At 33.1% G+C, this 15363-nt stretch overlaps 1 protein-coding gene across 2 annotated transcripts in view; it reads left to right on the plus strand.

The window, feature by feature from the left end:
• Dll (homeotic protein distal-less) overlaps positions 1 to 10411 on the plus strand; it is a 94645-nt gene extending 84234 nt beyond the window's left edge. The window contains exons 4-7 of one of the 2 annotated variants that reach the window (XM_017613772.1): positions 8257 to 8401; positions 8903 to 9007; positions 9349 to 9562; positions 9957 to 10411. In XM_017613772.1, coding sequence (XP_017469261.1) covers positions 8257 to 8401; positions 8903 to 9007; positions 9349 to 9562; positions 9957 to 9999 — 507 coding nt within the window. In that variant the 3' untranslated portion in view covers positions 10000 to 10411. The remainder of the gene's footprint in view (positions 1 to 8256; positions 8402 to 8902; positions 9008 to 9348; positions 9563 to 9956) is intronic. The other variant, XM_017613780.1, reaches the window with a different exon arrangement.
• Positions 10412 to 15363: the final 4952 nt, after the last annotated feature.

Raw genomic sequence — 15363 nt, forward strand, 5'->3', positions numbered from 1 at the left:
GTGGTAGGTAGTCATTGCTACCAAACACTTAACGTAGATATTTAATAGTGAAATTGGCAAAATAAAGCCAACCACCAAGTCAGTTTTAATGTAGAAGAATTCATTGCAGCATAAAATACACGCTTCATAATGGCGATATGGTAATGGTGTACAATGTACATACAAAAAGCCAACAAACATACATACATACATACATACATATTCGTATACTATTACCTTCTTGAGAGACGTTCAAATATTGTTGACCTTGAACGAACACGATCGACGAGCCGCGGCTGCTGCTTGATATGAGTAGATATTTCTGCTTTATTTTGATTACTTTCAATTTTTTGTAAAGTTTTGCATAAGCAAAATTTTGTGTGTGTGTGTTTTTTTTTTTGTTCATTTAGCAAATTAACCATTAGAGACGTTTTCGTAAATTGCTTGTTTACAGTTTTATGGTCGATTTCTTGTTGGTTTATTACTGCTGCCGCTGCTGCTAAAAAATTTGCATTGTGGCCGACACTTAAGTATATTCACTCATTCACAACGTCAGTGCGTCAGTCACTCGGACACTCAGTCAGTCATTCACTTATGCACTCAGCTGGTGATCACCAGTGACGTGGGCAACGCTCGCTTTCAAATCGCAAAAGTTAGTGGTAGATCAACTGACTGTCCAAAACGATTAAAAATCAACAGAAATCATAAAAAGTCATAAAAAATTCGAAAACAGAAAAGAAACGCAAAAGTGAAGTGTGCTGAATTGAAGTATCTACATACAGAAAACAATGCCAATAATAGAAATATTGAAGGGAAAATATTTACTTTATTGAAGAGGAAGTAAAGGATACAAATTCGCAGTGTGACTAAAAAATTGTATTTAGTACACAATTTAGTTTTGCAGTAGCATAAGATACTAATAATAAATGTGAATAGTAGATCGCTCCGGCTGGATTCCATTTGTATTTACTATTGGGTATTAAACTTAGTACATATATTATTTCTGTTACTTGAAAGGGTCACATATCACCCATAGTATATTTCTATCGAAGACTACAGATGCTGCCATTGTCCACTTTTCTACTCCATACATCAGGACGGGTATGGTAATAGTTTTAAAAAGTGTGAATTTCGTTCGTCGAGAGAGGACCCTTTCTACACATTCGCCTACTTGGATTTCAAAGCAGTCATTGTGATAAGTGTTGACTCTGAATCCCTAGTATACGAAGTCTTCAACAACTTCAGCGCAAACTGACGACCGATTTCTATACTTTCAACAATCTCAAAGTTACTCAAAATCATAGTTAAGGAATATATTTGCTTTGCAATTTTAGTTTGATCTCAATTAATCATCATGGCTTTATACCGGAAAAATATTTTCAACAATCACAATTAAATCTGATTCCCTCAATCTTCTATCAGATCTTGATAATGCAATTGCAATTATAATATTGGTGATTCAATATTAAGCACAGTTAATGAAAGATCTGGTCTTGGTGTGTTTTCGAATCTGAATTTCTTTTCCAAAGTCATTTTAACTACATTATCGATAAGTTGTTTTTCATGCTTGCCTTCATTCGCCGTCCTAGTACTGAATCCATGGATCTTAACTTATCACTATACTTACACTATCTCCTCATTGACATTTATTTTTGATATTATACGTGAACGTATTGACTAACCATTTTTACTCGAGCATATTTACTCGTTTTAATATTTCTTCTCGAAACCTTCGCAATCATAGAACGTTTGTAATAGAACGAATCAGAACAAATTTATGAATCTAACTCTCTAATAGCTAAGACCTCCGAGGAGTATAATATCTCCCAAATTTTTTATGGAGCTATAAATTTTTCCTTTTTTTTAAAGCACACTTCATGCAAAAATTGGGAGAAGCCGACCGTATGTTTCATGACTCATGACTTTAATATGAAAAGGCCCCCCTTTAATTTTCTTCCTAAATTCAACTTTGTACAAAGGGGGGTAGTTTACTCATTAAAGGCCTGATAGTATTCAAAAACCAGTACGATATCAATAAATAAATTTCAGTATCTATTAAAATCCAGGATTTTTAAGAAATTCCCAACTTCAGAACTTAAGTTTTTATAAAGTTTTGTAACCACTGTAAAGACACAAACAAAGGATGGGGCCTTTTTGTATTAAGCTAACGATAAGTATGATGTATTGTACTGCAGAAAATGTGTAAGGAAAATTTTTCCAGTGTCAGTTAGACTTGTTAGGCAATGTTGGAAGTTGTTCTGACACTTTAAAGGAAACTCGGATAGAGAAATCTGTTTTACAAGCTTTTATTTAACTTCCACTTGTATGTATGTATGTATGTCCTGGAACTTTGCAATCAATATGCTTATTATAATGGCGGCGAACATCAAAACATCCAATATTTACGCCCTTACTTACTCGCTTTTATAATATAGCACGTTTTTCAATAAAAAAAGACAGACTCAAAACACATTTAAGCTCTGAAGAAAAAATCACAAGAAATATTTTTCATTATCACTTTTGCCTTAAAAAGTATCTACTTTGATTTTGCTGTAAATTTCGTTGAAGAAATAAGTATACGAACATTTTTTTCTTGAAAGCTGCGAACTGATTTAAGAAATTTTGATATAAGAGAATTACTTTTCCATTTCATGTGAGTCATATCGAGCCCTAACCGCCAAAATAACGTAAGCGACATTTTTTTTCAAAATTTTCTTTTTGATGCAGAAATCAAAAAATGTCGCTTGCTTTTGGCGGTTAGCGCTCGATATTATATGATTTTTTTCTTTTTCTTGAGAGCTGCAAAAAGCCCTTAACGAAACAAAAGCGTTACAAATGAAATGAAGCTACTATTTTTGTGCTGTTTGTAGTATTTTAGCTACAAAATTTATCAAAAACATTGACAAGAGATATTCCAAGCAGCACAACGACTTTTGTTCGCAACTTTAATATAACTAAGATATTTACAGATATTTACTTACCAGTAGAGGTGTATGTAGATATTTTCCTGTTAGCGCTATGAAATGTTTGATGTCCATTTGATGGATTGCTGGCCACTGAATGATCATACATACATACATATATACAGCTTATGGCCTATTCGGTATTTTTTGGTTACTCTTCAACTGCTGCTACCGTAGCGTATAATAATTTCGCATAAGCGTGCACATAACTGCATACTAAATACATATGTATGTACATTTCTTTATGATAGATAGGTTATGTACATTTTCCGCTATTAATATACTTTGCATTGGCTCTATGAGATACTTGTGTATCTTTTGGATGCCAACGAAAGTGGTTTGGTTGAAATGGTTTTTCTTGATTTTTGGTTGCTTTCGGCCTCTTCGCGTCTTGTTGGCTAGAGCAGCGCTTGACTGTCAAGCGAAAGTGGTTTTTGCACAACAACAAAAGCGTCTCAGCGCAGAGTTTAAAACAAATTGCAAGCAGTAACAACAGTCGGCAACACCGACAACAGCTGGAACAACAGCCGCAGCGTTAACAACAAGCAGTAGGCAATTTCCTGTAACAAGTAAAAGTGTAAAAAAAAACGGCATCCGCGCCAGTATGTAAAGCGGGGCAAAGCGGTGGGAAGTTTTTCCTTCTTTCCGCAGGCATATTTTATTGTAAATTTACTCTTTCTAAAATGTTTTTCTTTCACTTCAACTTGTTGTTGTTTTTTTTATCTTAGTGCTTTTTTGTTGCAATTTTGAAATCATTTTTTTTACAGTTTAATTGCTTTTAGTTTTAGTTTTATAGCAACTTAAGTGCTAATGCAGCGCTCATATAGTATGTACTAGGGATGTTTCGAATGTGTTCGCGAATGTGAATGCGAATTTTCGGAATGCCTTCAATTAAGCGTTAATTTCGAGCTTTCGCTTTCGCTGGATTAATCTAAAATTATTTGTAGGTTGCTTATGAGACTTTTAGCAGTATTTGTTGAACGCCCATCAATGTTGCTTGATGTACTACTTAACCGATTAACGCCTGCAGCTAAAAGCCGGTTATTGTCCGCACCTTGGTTAAACAGACCATAAAGCCATTTTAACAATATTGGAGTGGACTCTCTGCCCATGTACACATTCGCGTTCGCAACAAATGATACGAATGTTTTGTGTAAAATTATGCGAATCATTCGCATAACGAATGCGGATGCAAATATTCGCAACATCCCTAGTATGTACATACACACATAAATATGTACATATATAGCCATTCGCGGCAAAAATCTGCATTTCACAGAATGCTACTCTGTTATACAAATTAAATAATCGCCACGGCAGCCAACCTGTTTCGACATAGCCGCTGGCGGATTAGTTGCTCAGCTTAGTGCACTTTGCACATTCATATATGAATGCACATGTATGTATGTATGTACATAAATGCAGTTATATATAGGTTTGTTTGTTTTTATGTTATGAATGATACTTTTTATGTCCAGCGTTTGTTTCTTGGCGCTTTTCACACGTTCTGCTTTTCAGCAGCCTGGCAGCCTAATATTGATTTCTGCTACCAGACGCTAATTCACAGGCAAACCAATCAAAGCGAAAATTACTTTTGAAATTAAATTGAATAATTTTAATTATTTTAGATTGTAAACAATTTTAAAAATTTTAAATCAATAATCTTTGCTCAGAGGTGCCGGCACTCCGCAGGCGGTAGTTGTGCGCTCGATGGATTCTTCAATGCCAAACTAAGTTCGAATGTGGCTTTGGAGGCTAAAGCAATGATGCGGAAATTAAAATGGTGATTATTGGACTCAATACTAATGTAGGTGCCTATCAAAGCACTAAAATTAATGTTTTATTAAATAGACTTGCTGAGAAAAAAATACTTTAAACAATAATTTTAAAAACCTCAGGTAGCGCTGGGATAAGATTTCACTCAAAGTTTTTGCATCCAAAAAATATCAGGGTCATCTTCAATTTTTCGTGGGATAATTTTTCTAACTGAATCCAAAACCATCCCAAAAGAAAACATTTTTTTTTTTAATCTTTTTCAACTCATCACTGCGACCCAACGATGCATTATACCCTGTGCTCTTCACATCAGTTGTGTTCAACTTAAGACCCGTAAAAAGTGCAAACGAGCTTTATAGGCTGGAAAGTTAATGAGCACAGTACGAGTGCTTACATTAGGCCAATATTTCTCTTGTGTCTTCTACAAAGATCATCACATCCTACTGAGAGATATAAATATGCATCGGCAGTAATCACTTTGTCTGGCGCAGTGTGGCGGTGATGTGTCTTCGGAAACAAGAAAGAGGCTCGAGTGGGGATGGCAATTTTCTCAAAGCCATAGTTTCTGCTAGAGGTTTGTCCCCGCCTGAAATATGGCTTCTAGCTCCGGCATCCTAGTTCTCGAACTTTAGATGTGTGGTCCTATATCTTCTGGATCTTTTAGGCCGGATGTGTACCAGAGCGGTGCTCCAGTCAGAGTAAGCCTTGTCTGAGGTATATAATTGAATTTTTCGGGGTTTTTGAGGGCTTATAAATATAGTTAATATTAAAAAATGGTTAAATAAATAATTAGCTGCTATTACTGGAACTCTTCTGAAGAGAAGCAGAGTGTTTCGATCGAAAAATATTGATTTTCAAGAATTCTCTATCATTTCTACAAAAACGTGTTTTTTTCCTATATAAAATACAGGAAAAACTTCATGGTCTTTGGGGCCGTTCTAAATATAATTTTTCTTTTGTTCAACAGAAAAATACGGGTATTATTTTTTTCATTCAGTAAAATCCTAGGGCACAAGAGCATATTTTTTTGAACGCTCCAGTAAAACCCGTCATCGACTCGGCATTCATGGATTAGAAACGAAATGAAAGGCGCAACAACTGGAGCAAATTCGCAAAGACAATTGGTGAAGTGTTGTGGCCTCGGCCCGAAACCGGCAAATGGTTGTATTGCCAACTAATAGAAAGAAGATATCCTAGCATTCTAAATACATTTTTAACCATTTCTCTAAAATAGCACTTTCCACGGCTTTTTTTAGAGGATGGAATTTTTAGCCTTTTCTTTTATAAGAATACGGTGCGATTCTTTCTTTTAGCTATTTATTTTATGTGTTTAGTAATAAGATATTAACCGGCGAACTTCCATTTAAAATTACGTACGTATTTATTTATTGCCCAAGTGCATACATGTATCATAAAAATATATATCTATGCACATTAGCGTGGACCGAAAATCCGCTGTTTTAGAATTTTGATTGCTAATAGCAAAAATATCCATCAAAGTTCAATGTGCTCAGAAATTAAAATTAATAAATACATTAATTAACAAATTTTTTTTTTACTAAAATTGCAATCAACTTCGAAAGTATTAGTCCCACATAATTTGGTATATGGACCTTTTTTTAAGGAAATCGAAGTAAGATAAGAAAATATTTTTTTAGCACTGAACTTTCATAGAATTGGGGCGAGCCTAAGATATTGACCAACAATTTTCATCTTTAATACAGATTGCTTTTAGAGCATAATGAACCATATTTTTGCTATTAGCAATCGAAATTCTAAAAAAAAAAATGGATTTTCGACCCACGCTAATGCACATACATACATATATGTATTCTTGTGGAGTTTTTTGTCAGTGCCAACTTTGTTGCCACAACTGTCACTTGGCATTAAACCATTTACGCAAAAGGAACATAAATTAACTTATGTCATGTATTATTGCACAGTTGTCGATATTTAATTGATATTTAATATGTAATGCAAAATTGAGATCGGAATTAAGCTCTGGCTGTGTATGCGTATATGGATGGATTGAATGCGAAGGCGTTGTAGAATTTCGCACGCTGTTCGGCGAAATTGTGCAAATGAATGTGAGAAGTTGGGCAGATTTTGAGTTATTTTAGTTAGTACGTGTTGCGTAGTCACTTTGTGACACATTTATTAACATATCCAAGAGAAGTTTTTTTAAAGTGAGTTTTCTCAATACCTTTGCTTATATTCTGAAATTTTAGGTAGGTACATAGTTGCTAAGGCGTTTAAAAGAGAAAAAGAAGATATGCATATACTTGTCAAGGACTATGTTAGTTGTTTTAATCCTCGTAATTTTAAATCGTAAATTTTTTATATTTACAATATAAAATATATATTTACAAAATATTGCACTTATTCCAGTAATTGAAACTTTTAGCCATTAAGTTGACAGAAGTAATTTTTTTTCTAAAACTCAATCATCTACTCAAATAAATGTCGCAGTAAAGTTTAATTAACCTTTTATAAGTAGAAACAATTAATTCTGTACAACCGCATAAAACACCGTATATACATATCTTATTTATGAACGTACATACCTACATTTATTCAAGTCCATGTGATGATATTAATTTTGTTGTTATACCCATATAATTGCTGTTTTAATAGTGCTTTATTATTTATGGTCAGCTATTTATTGCAGTATGTATGTACATACACACATGCATAAACTTACCCATTTTTAACGCGCTTCTTCCACGGCTAATAGCACATTTACAGTTATTTACGAATTTTGAAAGGAAGAAAATTTAAATCTATGTGCATGTCAGCGTTGATACTGCAAAAAGTAGAAGTATCTATATATATGTCAATTATCACCATTGGCACTTAGCTGATCTGTTACCTGCACCGGAATGCATCAGCAAATTGTTACATTCTCATAAACGAATTACAAAACTTTATTACTTTGGCTGATGAAAATGAACGATTGACAGAAGTGATCAGGCCATAATTGACATAGAAGGTTTTGCAGTATAAACGACGCTATGTACTAAAATGTACGTTACGTTGCATGGAACAATAAGCAATTTTAGTAACAATTTAGCAGAGAAATATTTGAGTTATTTAATTGTTGCTTCTTTAATTTTTAATTATTCTCGTGGAAAGGTGCAAAATGCTGGCGGCAATACAAAATAAATTATTCACAATCGCAATTGAATGCATTAATTATGAATGCCTGCATTTATGTGAGCATAGCAGGTGTAAACTAAAACAATTATCTATTCAATAATTTACTACTTCACACAAAGACTTCTTGCGTAACCTCAACTAATGGCTTATGCCATAAACTTCAGGGTATCAATTCTCAAGTCTACATAAATATATATTTATATAAAAAAAAACATACATACACTTGTATTTGAAACACATTTGCATCTTCTATAAGCCTTAAATGGGAATTCTCAGATATATATGTACATATGTATTTTCATTAATTTTCTCTTATCACTTCGAAATCTCTTCATTGTCAATGAGATTAATCAAATTCTTTTTTTTTTAAATCTATTTTCAGGTGAAAATCTGGTTCCAGAATCGACGTTCTAAGTACAAAAAAATGATGAAAGCTGCGCAAGCGCCTGGTACCGGCGGCGGTATGCCATTGGGTGGTGGCGGTCCAAATCCTGGTCAACATAGTCCAAATCAAAATATGCACAGTGGTAAGTTTTAGAGCAAAAAAAAAAAAGACTACTTATGCACTTAGTTACAATTAATAGTAAAGTATATCTAGCTACCGGCGCAGTGTTAAAAAAAAAACTAAGTTGAATTAAATTGATTAATATCTAAATACGATTTCTTTGAATGGAATGTTTTTTTTTTCTAAACTTAGTTTAGTTAAGAATTCGGAAATGAATATTGAAATCAAATTATCTTAAAACTCAGAAAAAATCCTAAAAAATAGAACAGTTTCAGAATTTTTTTTTAAGACCGGTGAACTCCAAAATTTTATTTCTCATTCAAACTTAAGCTTTGATTTAACTTTTGAGCTGATTAAGTAGCCTCGAGCTCAGACGTTTCTTAGTTACTTGAATCGAAGCTTTAGACTTTTTTTTTGCATAATACCTAGTTATTATTTTAATGTTTAGTTAACAAATTATTCCTCGATTCTATTTATATCATTTTAACTGATTTATAAAAAGTTTATCTCATGTTTATTGCAGGCGGTAATAACGGCGGTGGCTCCAATAGCGGCTCACCATCACATTATCTACCTCCCGGACATAGTCCGACGCCATCAAGTACACCTGTGTCCGAATTATCACCTGGTAAGTAAAAGAACAAAATTAAAAACAAAAAATTATGTAAACTTTTCATTATTTTTCGAGTGATTTTAAACCTCTCGAACGTTAAAAAGTTTTAATGATTCAAATATAATATTCTAAATTTTGGCTTAGAGTGTAATAAGGAATCCTTCAAAAATTCCCCTGCTAAATTTTGATTGGAAAAAATCCATTTAATTTCGAATAAAAATTTTTTATTTTGAATTAAGTAATTCTAACAAGAAACTTAAGATATGTTGTCTTTTGCTAATATATATGTATAATCCCTATCTATATAAATCGACTATAATTTCTTTTTCTTTATCTCTTTTTCACTTTTCACATAGAATTCCCTCCAACGGGTCTTAGTCCGCCAACGCAAGCGCCATGGGACCAGAAACCGCATTGGATCGATCACAAACCACCGCAAATGACGCCGCAACCACCTCATCCAGCGCCGCCACATCCGCAAACGCATCATCACAATCCGCCACCGCAAATGGGCGGCTATGTACCGCCACAATATTGGTATCAGCCCGAGACGAATCCGTCGTTATTAACGTGAGTTTAAAAATTCATACCAAAAAACCAAATAGGGTAACTCATCGAAACGCGTAAACCTCTTAAATAAACCGGTTTTTCATACAAAATTAAGATAGTTTTCGAGGATTACGCTTTTAGTTGAATTACCCAAATATAACTCGTACATGGAATTGTTGTGTAAAACCATGGTGGCATTATACCTGACAAAGTAATAAGAGTGAGAAGAAAGACTGGACTCTAGCTGATTTGAAAATTTTCCTTCAAAATTTTTTATAAGGTCAGAATGTCAAAAAAAAAATAATAAAAACTTCACCAGTGTATTGCGCTATGGAGTAAAACAAAATTGCATGTACGAGTATAATGAAAACTTATTTTAAAAGGACAAGATACATATTTTACAATAACAATGAAGTGTTTGCCCTTCCTTCAACCACAGGGTATGGCCAGCGGTTTAACACCAACACCACCAACACCACCAACACATACACCAAACCGATCCTATTTTCATAGATAATTCCAATGCGTATATTTAATGCGGTTACAACAACATGCAACAAAGAAAGCAGACGTTTTTAAATAATTAATTTTAAATAAAGTGTAAAATATGTATTTACAAAAAGGAAAGCTGTAATTAAAAATAAAGTTTAACAATAAAATAATTTGTAAGAAATTAAATTAAGTGCTAAGATGAATTTAATGACAATTACATACTTATGTCTAATTATTATAAATAAATGGAAAATATATATATAAATTTAAAAAAAAAATTAGTTAAAACTTAACAGTTTAAAAGATATTAGTAAACTCGAATTAAGTGCTGAAAATGTTGATAATAATTAATTAATGAAAAAAGTAAAGAAAAAAATTAAAAATTTTAATAAAAAAATTACAAAAAAAAATATTTTGTCGTTTTGTTTTTGTCATACAAGAAGTGTGTAAGAAATATTTAAGAAATAAAATAAAATAACAAAAAAAAAACAGTTTGTATTAGCAACTGTTCATAAAAAGTTGTAGTCGCTAATGAAAAAATATATAAAAAATAAAAATTATACGAAAATCAGTTAAATTCCGATCTCAATTATTTTCTTATAATTTTTATTCAGACTCCTTAATGTTTGCTAAAAATATCAAAAATCACTTAAAAAATTAAAAATTGGAAGGTTTAAAAATTTGTGTTTAATAAAAATTACTTTTATGTGCAATATTATTTTTAATTCAACACATAAAAAAAGCATTTTCAAAAATTAAAAAAAAAAAATAACTAATATGAATAGTGACAATTTAAATTCGCGGTTGTTTTTAGTAGAAGCAACAACTTTTGTATAAAGGCTTAAGCGGAAGCAAGCACGAAAATTTTGAATCCTATTTTTTATAAACGAAAATTAAACTCCCCCAAAAATTAGTATTAACAATTTATGTTCAAATACTAAAACGTCCACTTTTGTAAATTTCTGTATAAAGTAATTCTTGTAGCATTTAGTCCAGCCCCCATAAAATACATTAGAGCGTACGATATTTAAACCATTTCGTTAGTAAAATACTGTACATAGAACGATTAAAAAAAAATAATAAAATAAGCAAAACAATAATAAATGAATTCAAATTGTGAGGAATGTTCGGTTTTATTTAAAAGCTTTTTTTCAGTGGTGGATAAAATCACAAAAAAAAACAATACAAGATATTTTATAATCACTGGTTCAGTTTGTAATATAACAGATGTGTATTATACATATTATACTAATTGCACTCAAAGTAAAAAATTGTCAAAAAAATTGCGTTAGCACAGTGGCCCAAACTCACTTACAAACTATTTGCAGCCAGTCAGTCGAATTCATTAAAATTTACGCAAAATAAACCAAAAATTTTTTAAATAAAATCTTAAAAAAAAGACATGAATGAATACTATTTACTTTTCCAGTATAAAAAAAAATGCAAATAAAATTTATTTCCAGTTACTTTTTCTTTTGCTTTATTTTTAAACTCCTTGTAAATCGCATTTAGCACTTAGTCAATCAAATGAAAAGAAACTGAAAATAAAAGTTATAAAAAGTGAACGTACATACATAAATAGTTTTTTTGTTCGTTATACAAAGTTATGTAAGTAAAACTATATTGAATATTTAATTATAAGCAATTAGTCTACATATATATATATATATATATAGATACAGATAAACTATAAATACGATAGTAATTCTAATATTGAATTTAGTACTAAATTATATAAATAAATAATTAGCAACTGTGTCGTAATTGTAAAAAAATGAAACAATACAAATACAATAATAATTCATATGGAAATTAAATTAAAAATAAAAGAAAGAAATTTTAAATACAAAAAATACCACTTGTATGTATCTGTGTTTTAAGGATTAACGGTGCTGCGAAATGGTAAGTTAAATTAGTAAATATGTAGTAATTTTGGTTGTCCTCAAAAGACCCCTGACACTCTAAAAATTTTATCCATTACCTAGGTAGTATAACCAAATATCTTGGTATATTTCATGATAAACTTTGGCAAACATTGGGTGTCGCTCTTTAGTCGATATTTATCCAAAGCACGCGAACAACTGCAAGGACTAAAGTAAGTAAATTGCGTTGAATGGCGAGTATCGGCTTAATAGGAGCAATAACGACCAGCCCTGATGACGCATTCAGCGCTTCGGTTTCAATACCTTCCTTCCCCATTCTAACAGAAAGGGAGGCTGCCATTTCGGCTGAAGGTTTGGTATACAGATTGATCAAAACTTCAGCAGCTCATCACCTCTGCAGCACGTCAAAATAGACTCCAAAAACGCCAAATGTTAATCAAAGAAACGCCCTTGGGCATTTCCCGAGAAACTCCACCCTGTACCACTATCACCTCAGTTAAATGAATATTTCAGCACTGCTGTCTGCGGCTGCTCTTGCTGGACGAAGAAAAGTCAGAACATAGCCTCTGTGAATGTAATGGCCGATCATCAATGTATCGCAACACCTAAATAATACATATAAATATTTGAAGCTTGTAATAACCCTGTAGTACGGGGGAGCGACTACAGGACTCATGAATCGGTAGCTACCTGGTAAACTCCGTCAATTACCGACCGACTACTGCCAGTCTATTTCATCGATTACTTTTACAAGGCAAAATCGTAGGCGGTAGTCATCATCGGCTCTCTTTGCACTACCTGGAGTTACTAAAATAGTCACTTGCGTGATTTATGGGCGCCCTTCTCTGGTAACTTTTCGCTATTCTGCTTCTGGTACAAACATCACACAAAGAAAGACTTCCGAGGCTTCGACTTTATTCAATATCTGCGTGGGTAGACTGCTTTCGAAACTCACTTCACCTTTAGGAATGAGCAAACGGGAAGCAGTTGTTGCAAGACGACAGCGCTGAATTTCTGCACGGGTGGGTTGAAGCTTGACGGAAGTGTCGGTGGATGGTTCTTTCATGCAGGGCGCCATCATCAGGCAGAGTTTGCATTGAAGAAGTAGTCGAATGTCCGTCAAACTGATCGACGTTGGCAAGGAAATTTTTCCCGATCAGACTCATTTGAGTACCAGGTCATATGGATATTGCAGGCGCGTAATCGCGTTGCGAAGAAGTTGGCCAGAACCCCAGAACCCCAGAACCGGGTAAAACTACATACAAAATAAGTTGTTCTTCACAAGACTGAATCTTTGTCATGAAGTTATAATAACGACCAAAAATATTTGGTTTGTTACGCATAACTGTTGTTGGGCACGCATAACTTTTTCACGTCCATCAGCAACGGTTGTGGGACCAGCAGATTTCTCACGCCGTTGATACAGGATCTGCTCCATCACCCCATTGCCGCATATTTTTTCATGGCAAAAAAACACTCGGAGGGATACCAATCGATAAGACAAGCTTAAAGTAAGTACACCCTGTTTTATTGGGAAATAGATTTGTGTTTTTTTTGGCATCTGTAGAGCTTTTAAATATCTGGCTATATGTACATAAATACATGTGTACAATGTTTGTAACAAACTATAACTAATGTCGGAAAATTCTTTGACATTTTTTTGAACTTCATTGCCTCAGCTATAAATATTCGCGCGTGTTGCCAATGATATTTCTTAACTACTTATGAGGCTCCAATAGAGAATTGTGCTGCACTAGCTGAAGGATTAACTATCTCACGTCACTTAGCAATAATTATTGACCACCTGTGATACAATTTATGCGACTTCAGCGCGCAAACAAACTTGGCAAAAAATAATTTCCCAAGCATCGGAGAGCAACTATTGGCAGCTGCATGTCCCAGGATACTTAGAAAACAATTTTATTGGCTCACGTGTGATCTCGTTAATTGTTATTAGTTAATTGTTAATTGCTGAGTGTTATTCCAGCTGCCTTGGTTTGTTATTCGATGTCATTCCAAGTTCTTCTGAATGCCAGAAACAAATAATTACTGCACTTAAGAATAGCGAAAATCTATGGAGAAAAGGACATTAATTTGTGTGTGAAGAAGTTCTTAAAATTATGTCACATATGCACACACTTACATACATACTTATGTATATGCACGCCAAGGGAAGAGGTATTCTAATAAGCAAAGTATACAAATAATGGAATTAAACTAATAAACACAGCAAATTGGGTGGCAAACTTCTGAGTATTCCTACAACTATTACCATGCCGTACAACTCTGCGCGCCGCTAGCTAGTCTCGGAGTTAACTTCAAGTTGGGCGCACTTGGGTGCTCCACTTAATATGCAATGCGATCGCCAATTTTATAGTGATTTAACAAATTGTTTGGCGCGCATGCGCAACAGATACGTGAAAGTAAGAGTACCACACACAATCGTGATTATGTGCATATAGGGCGCTAAGTATATACATACATACATATATACGTTTGTATCCAGCGTTGCCGTTTTGATACAATTGTACTTTTTTTTTCGAAATTTTAAGATTTGATACTTTTTTGTTCAAAAATGCCCTATTTTGATACTTTTCGCTGGCAGGAATGAATTTTTGAGAACTAGGAATAATATGTATTACTAGTTTAAAGGCAAATAATTTTTTCTTGTTATTTGAAGTCTTGAAATTTTATATGTAGATATTTATAAGTTTGATTAGTTAACTCTTTTAAGGGAAACACAACCCGGAATTTATTTGCACACGTTGCCGTTATTCGGACCCTAAAACACATAAAAACATTGGGAAATATTGGACTTTCGTTGGTCGTTTATGTGCTGTATTGGGTCGTTTGTACTAAATTGCACAGTTAATGTGCTAAAAACAAAATCAACTTGCTAAAAAATAATAATACATTTTTTTTCTTTCTTTTCTTGCGTTTTAAAGCCTAAGCTTACAAAATATACAACGCACATTCATATTTCATGCACATATTTACTTGATTTATTGTAAAGTAATTTCCACAATATTGCCTTAAACAAGTCTCAGTTTGCGCAATGATTTTGTGTGGTTTAGGGGCCCTATAAGTTTGTTTTTCGTTATGCAAATAAGCATACAGATACTCTGTTTTTGTTAAAGCAATTAAAATGATGTTTTTTTATAACTATGGATTTGATTATAAAATTGTATTCATTATTTGTTTTTCAAACAAAAGTTAATAAAAAAAAACAGTTGCGTTTGCTTTTGATACTTTTTGATACTCTTTCTGCTTGACAACTGATACATTTTTCAAGCTCGCTCCCGGCAACGCTGTTTATATCAGAAGATGTCTACACAATTACGCGTCTATCTAATTGTGAGTATGTCTGCGCAACGATTTACCTATTATGATTGGCTTTTATTATTAAATTATCAGGACGGCAGCAAATAGTTAGTCAACAATCTGGCG

The sequence above is a fragment of the Rhagoletis zephyria genome, unplaced genomic scaffold, assembly GCF_001687245.7.
Source record: "Rhagoletis zephyria isolate East Lansing unplaced genomic scaffold, Rhagoletis_zephyria_1.1 Rzeph_scaffold_00018, whole genome shotgun sequence".
In the NCBI taxonomy this organism is placed as follows: domain Eukaryota; kingdom Metazoa; phylum Arthropoda; class Insecta; order Diptera; family Tephritidae; genus Rhagoletis; species Rhagoletis zephyria.